The sequence below is a fragment of the Nerophis lumbriciformis genome, linkage group LG08, assembly GCF_033978685.3.
Source record: "Nerophis lumbriciformis linkage group LG08, RoL_Nlum_v2.1, whole genome shotgun sequence".
In the NCBI taxonomy this organism is placed as follows: Eukaryota; Metazoa; Chordata; class Actinopteri; order Syngnathiformes; family Syngnathidae; genus Nerophis; species Nerophis lumbriciformis.
In genome coordinates this window covers 34099593-34114214 of record NC_084555.2, presented here as the reverse complement: position 1 = coordinate 34114214, position 14622 = coordinate 34099593, and the positions used below count along the sequence as shown (strand labels likewise).

The following is a 14622-nucleotide window of genomic DNA, read 5'->3' as shown; positions in this document are numbered from 1 at the left end:
CAGGGGGTACATCACTGAAAAAAGGTTGAGAACCACTGGCATAAAAGACTGGGAGATTGGCTTATTAACAATATGTTGGCATACCGTTTGGAAAATATCGCTTTCTATGAAGGTATATTAGTTTGTTTGTTTTTTAATTCCAAATCATGGGGTTCCGGCCTTCTGAATGTGTTAGTTGGCGTAAAAAAGAAATTAACAATTCCCCCAAATTATTAAATTGTGAGCTGGTCTGCGACAAAACACATAAGAAACGCCATGTCAGACCTATGTCAGATTTTTGTTTTCATTAATTAATTGAACAAATAAACAACATTGAACAATAAATGAAAATTAACTCAATAACTTTGATTACTCGATGAATTGCCAGGTTTTGTTGTTTTCTGTCGCTTTCAAACAGGGTTTAAGAGAGTTCACTCTGTGCATCGCTCTCAGCACCTGAGCACATTTATAAAATTGCAGAATTGAATGAGTTAGTGAAACTTCTTGACAGTCATCCACAATCTTTGTCTAGATCAGGAGTAGGGAACCTATGGCTCTAGAGCCAGATGTGGCTCTTTTGATGACTGCATCTGGCTCTCATATTAATCTTAGCTGGCATTGCTTAACACAATAAGTAATGAATAATTCCGCTGGTAGTCAGTGTTAAAAATAATGTTCAAAATATAAAACATTCTCATGCATTTTAATCCATTCATCTGTTTTCTACCGCACCTGTTCAAGAAGTCGCATTAATGGTAAGAAGTATTTCATTAATTATTAGTTAGCTTCAGAATAAAAATTTTTATTAACAAGAATAACAGGCGTAATATACTCTAATGTTGGTCTTACTTAAAAATGCACACATTTAGTTGTATTCAGTGTTAAAAAATATTATATGGCTCTCACGGAAATACATTTTAAAATATTTGGCTTCCATGGCTCTCTCAGCCAAAAAGGTTCCTGACCCCTGGTCTAGATGGCTAGATTACTCACTCAGAATGCACGGATACTAGCTTCTCGCTACTCGCTACTGGCTAGTCGCTTCTCGTCTGTGAGAAGCATCACAAGTTTACAAAACTCAGGAGGAAAAAAGATGATTGCAAAGCCAAATGCCCCTGTGTTGGAATATTTTTGCTTCAAATCGAATGAAAAAGATGACCCCATTAACATGGACGAATTTGTCAAATTTGTTGGAAAGTGATGGCAACAAAAAAAGAAAACAAAACGAAACACTCGACACAGTTTTTCCATCCATCCATCCATCCATTTTTCTACCGCTTGTCCAACTTGGTAAAAACTGCACTTTAAGATGCTCTATATCTATTAATTGAATTTTGTTTAATAAAAGACATGACAAGTATTTTTATTGTTAGTTTACTTTTTCAGGATAATTACAAATTATTGTCCTTCCAATTACAATAGTAGAAAAACAATGATGCAAAGTTATAGTTTATTGCACTTAAAAGGAACACTTTAATTATCACTATGATCATATATTAGGATTACATTGGTGTTTATTTTGTCTCAAAATTATGCAGACAATAATATAATTAATCAACTATAATTTGCGGGACAATAACTCGTCCAGCAAAACGTGTTATCAGCCCAGGCCTAAAACCAACTTTCTACATATGATTATTTAAAAACAAGTAATACTTTGTAACGTTAGATGTGTTGAATTGTTTTTGTTTTGCTGATTTATTGCAAGTTTTTCAAATTTGAAAACAAATAGGTTTGAATAATTTGAGTACAACTGTATGTCAATGTAACATTGTTTGATACAATCCTCAATTTGTAATGAATAATATATTTGTAATTTGAAGCAGATTCAGGTCTTTACTTTCCTTTTTGCAATTTTTATATTCTGTTAGAGGAAACCAATACTCACAAAGGACAAGGCAAAACCTCATTATTTTGATGAAGGCTGAATCGGGAATTTGTTTGTTTTATTGCTAATTGTATGTGTTCTTACATTAAGGTGTAACATTTGCTGTCAATCTGAAGGGTTTTTCCTCTTCTGTCCTACCAGGATTTTCAACTTTATCTTTAGGAGACCAGATGAGTCTGCTGCAGAGCGCCTGGATGGAAATCCTCATCCTCAGTATCGTGTTCCGTTCGCTGCCCTACGAGGACGAGCTGGTGTATGCCGAGGACTACATCATGGACGAGGAGCACTCACGGCTGACTGGGCTGCTCGACCTCTACGTCTCCATCCTGCAGCTGGTCCGCAAATACAAGAAGCTCAAAGTGGAGAAGGAGGAGTTTGTTACACTCAAGGCCATCGCCCTCGCCAACTCAGGTGGGCTATTGTCAAGACACACACACAGAGCTGGTTGTCAGGAGGTGGTTGTTTTTTTAATTTGACAATACTCCTTATTCTGTTTAAAAGGTACTGTATAAATTTGTCAGCTAATGCAGGTGTCCAAACAGATGCATATTTAATTTGAAATCAGCAGTAATAATCTCATAAATTATTTTAGATTTACTTGCATATAGGGGCTGCAGCTATTGATTATTTTAGTAATCGCGTAATCTATCGATGAATTTGTTCGATTAATTGAATAAAACAAACTTTCTAGCCTCAATGTGTCTATTAGAGAAAATAGTTGAAATAAACAAATATTATTCTGGTGACCTTTATTTTTTTATGCACAAAACATTGAACTTGCACTTTTTTCACCTTATATTACAATATATTAAAAAAAAAGAAAGAAAGTTGAATAGTAAAAAAAAACAACTTGTGTAGCCAAAACACAGGTAATATATAATAAAGAACCTAACAATACAACAATATTCTGATAAAGTATGATACATTGAATGACATTATAATTAACACATACACATTTGAAAAGGTATTACCGTATTTTTCGGACTATAAGGCGCACTTAAAATCCTTTGATTTTCTCAAAAATCGACGGTGGGCTTTACAACTTGGTGCGCCTAATGTACGTATTAATGTTGGTTGTGCTTACCGACCTCAAGGCAATTTTATTTGGTACATGGATTAATGGTAAGTGTGACCAGTGGATGGCAGTCACACAAGAGATACTTGTGGACTGCAGGTTGATGCCTGTTCAATAAATGACGCAAGCAAGTACCCGTTAGCAAGCAAGCCCAAAACTTTGATGTTTCATTGAAAATATAGAACATTACACACGGCGCTCAAAAATCAGTCAAAATGTTTTAGTACGACTTTGATAAGCTACAAAGCCTCACCGCTTAATGGATTGTCGGCGCATTACGGCTACCGTAGTCATTCGGAGACAGTAGGAGACACTATCTGCCGTTTTGTTTCGACCTATTATGCAAAATCAACTTTTTTTACCTATTGGTACCTGCTGAGGTGTATTTGGTATCTGCATAAGAATGTGCGCACGACCACCATTGTAATCAGCGCTATGGTCAATAAACCCCTTTTTTTTCTCTATCTTCTTGTTGTGGGGCATTCATCCTTCGCTATTACCATTTCTGATATAAAGTAGCATAGTGTTCTAACTTACATCTCTCAGAAGAAGCACTAAAAACTACCGGTACAACAAAGATGAGGGGGAGAAGACGCGGTCGAAGTGAATCCACGGAAATAAGGCCGCTCAGAAAACGGCCTTAATCCTCAAGTTAAAGTTAAAGTACCAATGATTGTCACACACACACTAGGTGTGGTGAAATTTGTCCTCTGCATTTGACCCATCCCCTTGTTCACCCCCTGGGAGGTGAGGGGAGCAGTGGGCAGCAGCGGTGCCGCGCCCGGGAATCATTTTTGGTGATTTAACCCCCAATTCCAACCCTTGATGCTGAGTGCCAAGCAGGGAGGTAATGGGTACCATTTTTTTTATAGTCTTTGGTATGACTCGGCCGGGGTTTGAACTCACAACCTACCAATCTCAGGACGGACACTCTAACCACTAGGCCACTGAGTAGGTCAAGATACGGTCAAAAAGCCACTTGAAGATGGTCTGTAAAACATAATTTATGCAACATCGTCACTAAAAACACCATTACATGTTATGTAGACCACAAGGAAGGGTTTTAAATGTAGGAAAATAAACATAATATGACACCCTTTAATGCGCCTTATAATCCGGTTCGCCTTTTGTATGAAAATACACCTGAATAGAACCACTCATGGTCTGAAAAATATGATAATTGGAGGAGTGGCGTTTGATTTTTGGGCAAACAACTCATTAGCATTAACATACAAACATGCTCGCATATGTTTGAAAAAATATGCAAGTCAAAACATATAAGACTGCGTTATCTACCAAAATAGACGTTTACCTTGTTTCTGCTTGTTTGCTGCTCTTAAATATGCAAAATGTTTTCTGGTAACGTTGATTCATCATTGATTTAGTGTTATTGTGAAATGTCAGCTCCGTTTGACAGTGCAAACATTTTACTACAATGTCTGTATTTTTCACTTTCAAATGATCGCGACAGCTATGGGCGGTGTGGCCTGGTTGGTAGAGCAGCTGTGCCAGCAACTTGAGGGTTTCAAGTTCGATCCCCGCTTCCGCCATCCTAGTCACAGCCAGTGTGTCCTTGGGCAAGACACTTTACCCACCTGTTCCAAGTGCCACCCACACTGGTTTAAATGTAACTTAGATAATGGGCTTCACTATTTAAAGCACTTTGAGTCACTAGAGAAAAGCACTCTATAAATATAATTGACTTCACTCTTGTCTTCTTTGGGCCCTTTGCTCTCTTTCCAACTTGTTGTTGTCTTTCTTTGATCCATGTCTCTTTATTGGAACTCTGGTCACCACATCACCAATAAGTGCCCCGCTCTCATGCGTACTCTATTGGAGCTGTCTTGCGGAAACAATGTTCGCATATTTGAATAATTAAACAAATCATCGAAGCAACAAAATACAAATGTAGGCTTTTTTCAAATCTAATTATTCGATTTTAAATGATCACATAACTCATCACAAAGGTGTTAGCTTTTTTCCTGCACCACAATATATTTACTTTAATGTAAATGGAAAAGTTGCATCATTAAAAGAACTAGAGTGTAATACTTTCTGACTTGGTCAATAAGTATGCCGGCCACACAATGAAACATCCATAAAGTTGAAGTATTGGCCAACAGTTTCCTACATGACATTTCTCACTTTTCCAGGAGTTTTAGCGCGTAACCTTTAGTTTGGAGCGTGAGCCGCACAGATGGGGAGAAGATAAGGGCAGTGCACGAGAAAGAGGGATGGAAGAGAGAGCTTTTTAATTGAACACCTTCCGTGTTGTGGTATTTCTCCTTTCGCTATCTCCATAACAGTAGCTGCAGGGCACAGCAGCCGCTGGAGATAAATTTAGCATTTTATTAGGCGCAGAGGGGCTGTCAATAAAATGTGTTAAGTGGAATGGAACGAGTATCAGGCCGTGATAGAGCTCGTTTGTTCCAATGCGAAGACTCCACGCTGCTATTGACAGCCTCCTTTTAAGAAGGCAGGACCTGTCCCCCGCCCTCTGATCAATGCATGCTTGGGTCACCGGGCCGCCCCCCTCCACCCATTGTTTAGTCCAGGCTGAAAAATGAAAATGCTGATGCAAGCGCTTTGACTTTAGACAGCCGAGCGTTGTTCAGGAGGTGAGTGGGGGGGGGGGGGGGGTCCGCAACGCTAGAACAAGGTCTCTGGGAAATCTTTCCCCAGGGAACCACCTCCCTGTCTGACAGATGTGAAAATTCATAGCCATTGATTTTGTAATTAGCAGTTTATCAATCAGATCGACGTTGGCTCACTGATGGATTGCAAGGAAATTGTTTCTTCAAATTTGTTTTTTTAAGCCCATCCCTCCTCTAAGGACTACACAACACATTATTTTCTTCCCTTTCTGTTTTTTCCATTTGTGTTTGTTTATGATAGATATCCCTGCCATCTAATATGTTATGTTCTAGAACGCAGATTTGAACAGAATGAATAAGTATACATACATTTTAATGTTGATTATTACAAATACTCAGGCTTGTGATTGGCTGGCAACCTCGCCCCAAGTCATCTGGGATAGACTTCTGCTAACCTCTTGGCCCTAATGATGCAAATCAAATGCTCATTAGTGGTCTGTTCTTAACTCATGCTGTCAATTTTTTTTTTTTTTTTTATCAAATTAATGACACTTTTGAATTGTGATTCATCATGATTGTCAACAGTGGATTACTGGCATGCATAATTTAAACTAAAAGAAAATGTACGAAAAAAAGAAATTAACAAAAAATACCCCAATATTTAGACACACATGCAATTGTTTTGTCAAAATGTCATACAGACATTTTTTTTTAAATGTTTTACAAAATATGTTTTAATAATTTATAAATAATATAACAAATATTCATATAATCATAATAATTTAATTATATAAATATTAATTTATTTGCTCTAAACCTGGTAACAGTAATATCTAAAAGTCCCAGGGTGTATTTTGAAGCGGAATTTCTCACAGAGCACACAAGTTGGAATTTCCTCACTCATCTCATCTTGCGTTGACATATGCATTGACTTGATCATGGACCGTACAACAACACACACTGCCTTTCAGGGGACCATCTTGGTTGAGACAAAGGAGCATGTGCACTCAAAACAATTGTGTGATTATTCTGCAACTGTACATGTTTATTGCAATATTTTTTTGTGATTAATCACATGAGTTAACTCATTATTTTTGAAAGCCCTAATTATTACTCTCCTCTGCAATTGGCTGGCCACCATTCCAGGGTGTACCCCGCCTCAAGTTAGATGGACTCCCGCTTACCCGTGGCCCGAATGATATCAATCAAATACACTCACTCGTGCTCTGTTATATAACATATTCTTCTCTATGTCCCTCCCCCTTCTTTCCACTTTTCCTAACCACTTATTCTATAATCACTGCCACGGGCTTAAAACCTGTCAGGGTGAAAAATGTCTCAAGGTTTAGGGAATACACTTGTTCAAGTCAATGAATTGGGGCCCCAGTCCAAAATCTGTTTTGTCTTTTAATTGCCCCATGTGGTCGGATAAAGTGAGACAATGCGTGAGGCGGTCATTGACTCAACAATTCCAGAGTGTTAGACGGCGGTTAGCTAGTTAGATGACCGCCACCCTGAAGTCTCACTGATAAGGGGGGGCTGCAAGATGAGGAAAAGTCGAGCATGACATGCAACAAAGTGTGAAACAATTAGGGCTGCAACTATTAATCGATTAATATGATTAGAAAAAAGCTTTCATTTATGTTATATTGCTTTGATTAATTGTTTAAAAAAAAAAAAGTTTAAGTACCGATGATTGTCACACACGTACTAGGTGTGGCGAAATTATTATCTGCATTTCGTGGCAAAGTTGGTAGAGTGGCCGTGCCAGCAATCGGAGGGTTGCTGGTTACTGGGGTTCAATCCCCACCTTCTACCATCCTAGTCACGTCCGTTGTGTCCTTGGGCAAGACACTTCACCCTTGCTCCTGATGGGTGCTGGTTAGCGCGTTGCATGGCAGCTCCCGCCATCAGTGTGTGAATGTGTGTGTGAATGTGGAAATACTGTCAAAGCGCTTTGAGTACCTTGAAGGTAGAAAAGCGCAATATAAGTATAACCCATTTATAATTTGACCCATCACCCTTGATCACCCCCTGGGAGGTGAGGGGAGCAGTGAGCAGCAGCGGTGGCCGCGCCCGGGAATAATAAAACTTTATTAAATCCAGAAAACATGGAGTTCCCGGAACTCAAATATGCGGACATAGTTTCTGTTCCGCTGCATTAGAGCGCGCATGAGAGCGCAAGTGTGTGGGTGCCGTGATGTAGGTGGCGGCAAACAACGTTTATTTTTAATTGTTTTTATTTAAATAATGAACACATTTAATGTGCAATTTAAATGTTAATGATGTTCATTCATTAGAAAAAAGAATAAGGGTTTTGGCAATCAGAAAAATCTTAGTTTATTTCAACCATTTTCCCTAAAATACGCATTGATACGTATAAAGTGTGTTTCATCCTATTACGCGAGTATTCGAACAAACTAATTGATAACTAAAATAATCAATATTTGCAGCCCTGAATTCAATAATATAAAATGAATATCCACAGCAATTAAGGTGTGTTAATGCACTGTGTGCTTCAGTCAGGATGCTGCATTAGACTTAGACTTAGACAAACTTTAATGATCCACAAGGGAAAATTGTTCAACACAGTAGTTCAGTTACAATGATGGAAATCGTAAGGACAATGCAGGTATAAATAGACTAAATATAGCGATATAAAATAAAACATATACGAATATATACATATGTGTACAGTATATTATATATACCGTATTTTTCGGAGTATAAGTCGCTCCGGAGTATAAGTTGCACCGGCCGAAAATGCATAATAAAGAAGGAAAAAAACATATATAAGTCGCACTGGAGTATAAGTCGCATTTTTGGGAGAAATTTATTTGATAAAAGCCAACACCAAGAATAGACATTTGAAAGGCAATTTAAAATGAATAAAGAATAGAGAACAATAGGCTGAATAAGTGTACGTTATATGAGGCATAAATAGCCAACTGAGAACGTGCCTGGTATGTTAACGTAACATATTATGGTAAGAGTCATTCAAATAACTATGACATATAGAACATGCTATACGTTTACCAAACAATCTGTCACTCATAATTGCTAAATCCGATGGAATCTTATACGTCTAGTCTCTTAAGTAAATCAGCTAAATAATATTATTTGATATTTTACGGTAATGTGTTAATAATTTCACACATAAGTCGCTCCTGAGTATAAGTCGCACCCCCGGCCAAACTATGAAAAAAACTGTGACTTATAGTCCGAAAAATACGATACAGATATATTGTATTATGTCTATAACATACATACAATATATACCAATGACCATGTACAATATTACAATATATGTGACAGCAGCAGCAGAAAATAGAAAATAGACATTAAAAACAAAGAAGTAGCTGACATGTCAGGTGTCAGGTAATAGGTTACTTTACTTACAAGACGTTAGTTGCACAGCAGCAAGCACTTGTTACAGGTGTGATTTAGCACCAAAATGAGGCATCGATTGCTTCTTTTTTTTCTCGAACTGGTTATTACCGTTTTCGTCAGCACCAGTTTCAGAAACACACTCCTACTTATCACTGAGTCCTGAGACTGTTCAATGTGCACTATCAGCACACCTTCATGTCATTGTTAGCAGGGATAGCACTGAGTGTTAGTCTGGCAGGTCAAAGGTCCTTTGTATAGGCTACACAGCGTTAGTCAGGAAATAAACAGAAAAAAATACACTTTTGTTGTTTTTATGTTCTATTCTTGTCCTGTCTGAACATGTGTTTGCTTGCCCACTGCACTGACTGCAGTAAATCATCAAAAATATATACAGTCGTGGTCAAAAGTTTACATACACTTGTAAAGAACATAATGTCATGGCTGTCTTGAGTTTCCAATAATTTCTACAACTCTTATTTTTTGTGATAGAGTGAGTGGAGCAAATACTTGTTGGTCACAAAAAACATTCATGAAGTTTGGTTCTTGATTAAAGGCCTCACCATTTCTCCTCCAAACATATTATTGGGTATTGTGGCCAAACAGCTCAATTTTTGTTTCATCTGACCACAGAACTTTCCTCCAGAAGGTCTTATCTTTGTCCATGTGATGTCAGATGAAACAACAATTTAGCTGTTTGGCCACAATACCCAGCAATATGTTTGGAGGAGAAAAGGTGAGGCCTTAAATCCCAGGAGCACCAAGCCTACCATCAAGCATGGTGGTGGTAGTATTATGCTCTGGGCATGTTTTGCTGCCAATGGAACTGGTGCTTTACAGAGAGTAAATGGGACAATGAAAAAAGAGGATTACATCCAAATTCTTCAGGACAACCTAAAATCATCAGCCCGGAGGTTGGGTCTTGGGCGCAGTTGAGTGTTCCAACAGAACAATGACCCTAAACAGACGTCAAAAGTGGTAAAGGAATGGCTAAATCAGGCTAGAATTAAGATTTTAGAATGGCCTTCCCAAAGTCCTGACTTCAACGTGTGGACAATGCTGAAGAAACAAGTCCATGTCAGAAAACCAACACATTTAGCTGAACTGCACCAATTTTGTCAAGAGGAGTGGTCAAAAATTCAACCAGAAGCTTGTGGATGGCTACCAAAAGCGCTTTATTGCAGTGAAACTTGCCAAGGGACATGTAACCAAATATTAACATTGCTGTATGTATACTTTTGACCCACCTGATTTGGTCACACTTTCAGTAGACCCATAATAAATTCATAAAAGAACCAAACTTCATGAATGTTTTTTGTGACCAACAAGTATGTGCTCCAATCACTCTATCACAAAAAATAAGAGTTGTAGAAATGATTGGAAACTCAAGACAGCCATGACATTATGTTCTTTACAAGTGTATGCAAACTTTTGACCACGACTGTATACATCACCATTGTCTTAAAATGAAAACTACAATCCTTAAAATGTATCTTCTGGCCCTGACAGACTCCATGCACATAGAGGACATGGAGGGGGTCCAGAAGCTGCAGGACGCTCTGCACGAGGCCCTGCAGGACTACGAGAGCAGCCAGCACCAAGAGGACCCGCGGCGGGCGGGGAAGCTGCTCATGACCCTGCCCTTGCTGAGGCAGACGGCCACCAAGGCTGTGCAGCACTTTTACAGCATCAAGGTGCAGGGCAAAGTGCCCATGCACAAACTCTTCCTGGAGATGCTGGAGGCCAAGGTCTGATTGCTGCAGAGTGAGACTTTTTCAGGAGGGAGAGACCCTCAGCACACGGACTGACCTCACTCCTCCATTGGGACAGCGTCCAAAAAAAAAGAAGAAAAAACTGGGTTATTAGTATAAATATAAAAATGATGAAGATTAATTTAAAATATATATGAAATATTATGTACAGTAATAATTTTTTTTGTTAAATGTTGGTGGTCATGCTCCCTTCTGTCGCTCAGCATCAGTAAGAAGAGAAACTATTTCTTTCTCTCACTTGCTTCTGAAGACAGCGCAGGTGGTGTGTTTGTGTCTGGACTGGACCGGGACATGTATATATTTATTACCGCCAGACTGAGTGTACAGTTTAAAGTCTGTTGATGGCGGTGGCTCTTTGCTCTCGCAGTTAGGGGAAGGGGCGGCAAACCGACTTAAATGTGAACCGTCCTGGGATATTTACAGTACCTCTCAAGAGCAGTGTGGATCCGTCTCAGAACGGAAGGCTTGTTTAACCCAACTAGCTTAGGCAGTAGTCGGTAGCCTTCTTCTGTAGTGACTCAGCAATAAATGACGATGTGGGAACGTCTACCTTTCATGTGCTATGTCGCTGCTGTTGCCAGAAGGCCGTGCCTGCTTGCTTAACTGCGTCACACGTGCACACACCTCAGCCATCAAGGCCCAAATCTGTCCCGTTTAATGCTCTTGGCACGCCCGATTGAGGCTTTAGGTGGAAAATGATCGGCTTTACGCAGAGTGGCACTAGGCCAGAAAATTTCATGTTCAAACAATCAGAGGCGCATATGTCAAGCGCTCTATTTTGGAACCCTTTAAGCCCGTGGCGGGGTCCTCGCACACACCGCGAGCGAGGTGCCCAGCATCTGCTCTCGCCATCTTAGACACCTCCCGTCTTTAAATAGCTTGTGTCGGCATTTTTTCAGAGTCCGGACCGAACCGAGGTAAACGGCAGGTGCAGAGCAGGAGTGGCGGCGGCGGCACTTCACACCGGGTTTATTTTTAACCCTGGAGGAGGTTGTGCACGTGGCCCGCCTCTTGACCCTCGTGTTGACACAGTGGCCGCCGCTGACTGAATAACACCAGCGCCCAGCGGCGGAGCTCCGCGGGGAGAGCGTGCACATGCGAACAGCTATGCAAGAAACAAAGTGTCAGCATGCTCCAAAGGGTAACAGCGGGCCAACAATGTGTCACTACAAGGTGTCATCTCTGCTGGGAGACGGAGATCTTAAGCTCCCTTTAGCTCCGTGTGCATTACGCTCTTGTCCAGTGCAGCACACTTGCACTCTTGACGGATTTTTATGTGATGTGATAAACGGTGGCGCTGTCACCAAAAATATGTTACTGCGATCAAAGGAGTAGAAAACAGCGAAGCTATAGTGGCCGCCATGCTCGCGGTATCAATGGCTAGCACTTATCCAGTTGCTGCAATACTGTTTTACAGCGTTATGAGGGAAGAACGCCCGCAAATAAACCTCCCGACTTGAACTGTCCACTCGCTGCAGGGACCACTTGTGACTGAAACCATGCTAAAAGCATGCTTTGACGGAAGGATTTCTAATGCTCATCAATAACTCAATTCCTCTAACCAATCACATGTAACCTGTATAACAGATTAAGATTACTTTGCTCAAGAGAAAAAAAATGTTGTGCTTGTTAAAATGCAACTGCATTATAAAGGAAATGTTTTTAACAAAAAAGTACTTTTTTGTAGTGGACAAAAGAAGGGTTTGTCTTTTATTTTCGCTGTGGAATTGAACATGTCTTACAATGCAGGCTAAAGTGTGTAAATAATCAATCAGCCTCAGTCAGGCCAGTAGGTTGCCATTGAAAATAAAGTATGCAGCGCCCTGCTGACTACTACCTCATGATCATATTGTCAATATTTTTCTGATTCAAGCCTCTTTACAAGTCTGTGACCCAACCTGAGCCGTCCATGTTCTTACTCCCCCATGCTCATGGAACTGTAACCACCCTCCCTTTCATTGTTCACTGATCTGTTTGTAAAGGTAACGCATGCTTCACCTTGATCACTCCGACATCACCGAGTGTGACCCCGCCACCTCTCCCATGTTGGTTACTCGGCGGGTATGTGTGTTTCTTTTCTTCCTCGTTCTTTTCAACACTGTGTCACAATTGCTCTCTCAATGAAGGACTACAGACAGGGACTCCCTGCTTCTGTGTTATTGACTATTTATGGTGTGAAATATATAATTTGCAATGGTGTACATTTGTCATCTCTGCTCATTGAATTGCCACTATCTGTGTCCATTTGGATTTTCAATACGGGGAGGGATGAATTAAATATTCCCTGAAATCTGTCTTTCTTTTGCACTATAACTTTAATTTACTCCAAGACAAACATGCGATAATTCAGACATAATGTTTCGCTTAAATGGGTACACTTTGACAGCCACATGTTGTACAAAAGGTAGTAAGTAATGCAGGTAGCCATGAGCAACACTGCAAAAAAGATCTGACAAAATAAAAGATAAAAAGACAGAATACAAACAACTATTGAAATTATTTGTCAATGCAGCTTGTTCATTTTACTTGATAAAACATCCTAAATTAAGATTTGTACATCAAGAAATTAGCAACACTTAGAAATAACTATTGTATTCTGAAAACAAACATCATTAAACTTGCAATTCTTAAATTAACTATCCTTGAGATGTTGCAAAATCTATAAACTAGATTATCTATGTGGGGGAAACCAAAATATATAATTTGAATAGTTACTTTCTCAAGTTTAGCATTTTTAAACTAGACTAGAAAAAATATAATCATTCAAGATTATAATGTAAAGTCAATGACTAAAAAGAGTAAATGGCTCTTAAAACTAGGAACATTTCTAGAAATAGAATTTTAAATCTTGGCAAGTGGCAAATATTTTGCAGTAAGAAGGTTATGATTATGCATGTGTTCATAAATCAGTTAAAAACTTAGTATTTAATTTATGGAGAATATTGAGCACAAGATGATATGTATATATATATATATATATATATATATATATAATATATATATATATATATATATTTTTTTTTTTTTTTTTTTTTTTTTTAATATGTACTATTACAATAATACAACTCAGAAGCTAATATGTTTTGTATTTTTGGGAAATAGTAACATTACTAATACACCAAAGTCCATCCAAAAAAGATCTAAAGTCTTCATATTAACACACACTTATGATCATGATACTAATGCTTTATTCTTTATATTTTAGTATTATCTTGCTGCATTGTTAATGTTGCAAAAATATGGCTTTTTGGTAATTTTCTTTTAAAATTATAACTTTTTTCATATATATATATATATATATATATATATATATATATATATATATATATATATATATATATATATATATATATATATATATATATACCAAAAGACATGCACCTGGGGATAGGTTGATTGGCAACACTAAATGGTCCCTAGTGTGTGAATGTGAGTGTGAATGTTGTCTGTCTATCTGTGTTGGCCCTGCGATGAGGTGGCGACTTGTCCAGGGTTCTAACCCGCCTTCCGCCCGAATGCAGCTGAGATAGGCTCCAGCACAGCCCGCGACCCCAAAAGGGACAAGCGGTAGAAAATGGATGGATGGATGGATATATATATTATTTTCTAGTATTCAGAATCAGAAATACTTTAATAATCCCCGAGGGGAGATTAAGAAAAAAAAAGTTATCATATAAAGTTAGCATATAGTATCCATTTTGTCATTATATCACAAATTATAAAATGACTATCTTTACTTGTAAGTGGTCTTAATTAAAGCTCAAATGTTTGGCTTTTTTTCTTGTAGAATTAAAAATGGTACTGCCCAAATAGCAAATTATTGTTGTAATATTTAGAATAATCAAAACAGAATTATATAACGTTTAACTCGTTTCATGTAATATTGAACCATAGTTCATGTTATTTACTGCCCCCTACAGGAGTGGA

General features: G+C 38.6%; 1 protein-coding gene across 5 annotated transcripts in view; it reads left to right on the top strand.

Annotated features, from left to right (window-relative positions):
* esrrb (estrogen-related receptor beta) overlaps positions 1-12985 on the top strand; it is an 89332-nt gene extending 76347 nt beyond the window's left edge. For all 5 annotated transcript variants that reach the window (XM_061968733.2, XM_061968734.2, XM_061968732.2 and 2 more), the window contains 2 exons: positions 2009-2278; positions 10433-12985. In XM_061968733.2, the coding sequence (XP_061824717.1) occupies positions 2009-2278; positions 10433-10677 (515 nt within the window). In that variant the 3' untranslated portion in view covers positions 10678-12985. The remainder of the gene's footprint in view (positions 1-2008; positions 2279-10432) is intronic.
* The last annotated feature ends 1637 nt before the right edge of the window (positions 12986-14622 follow it).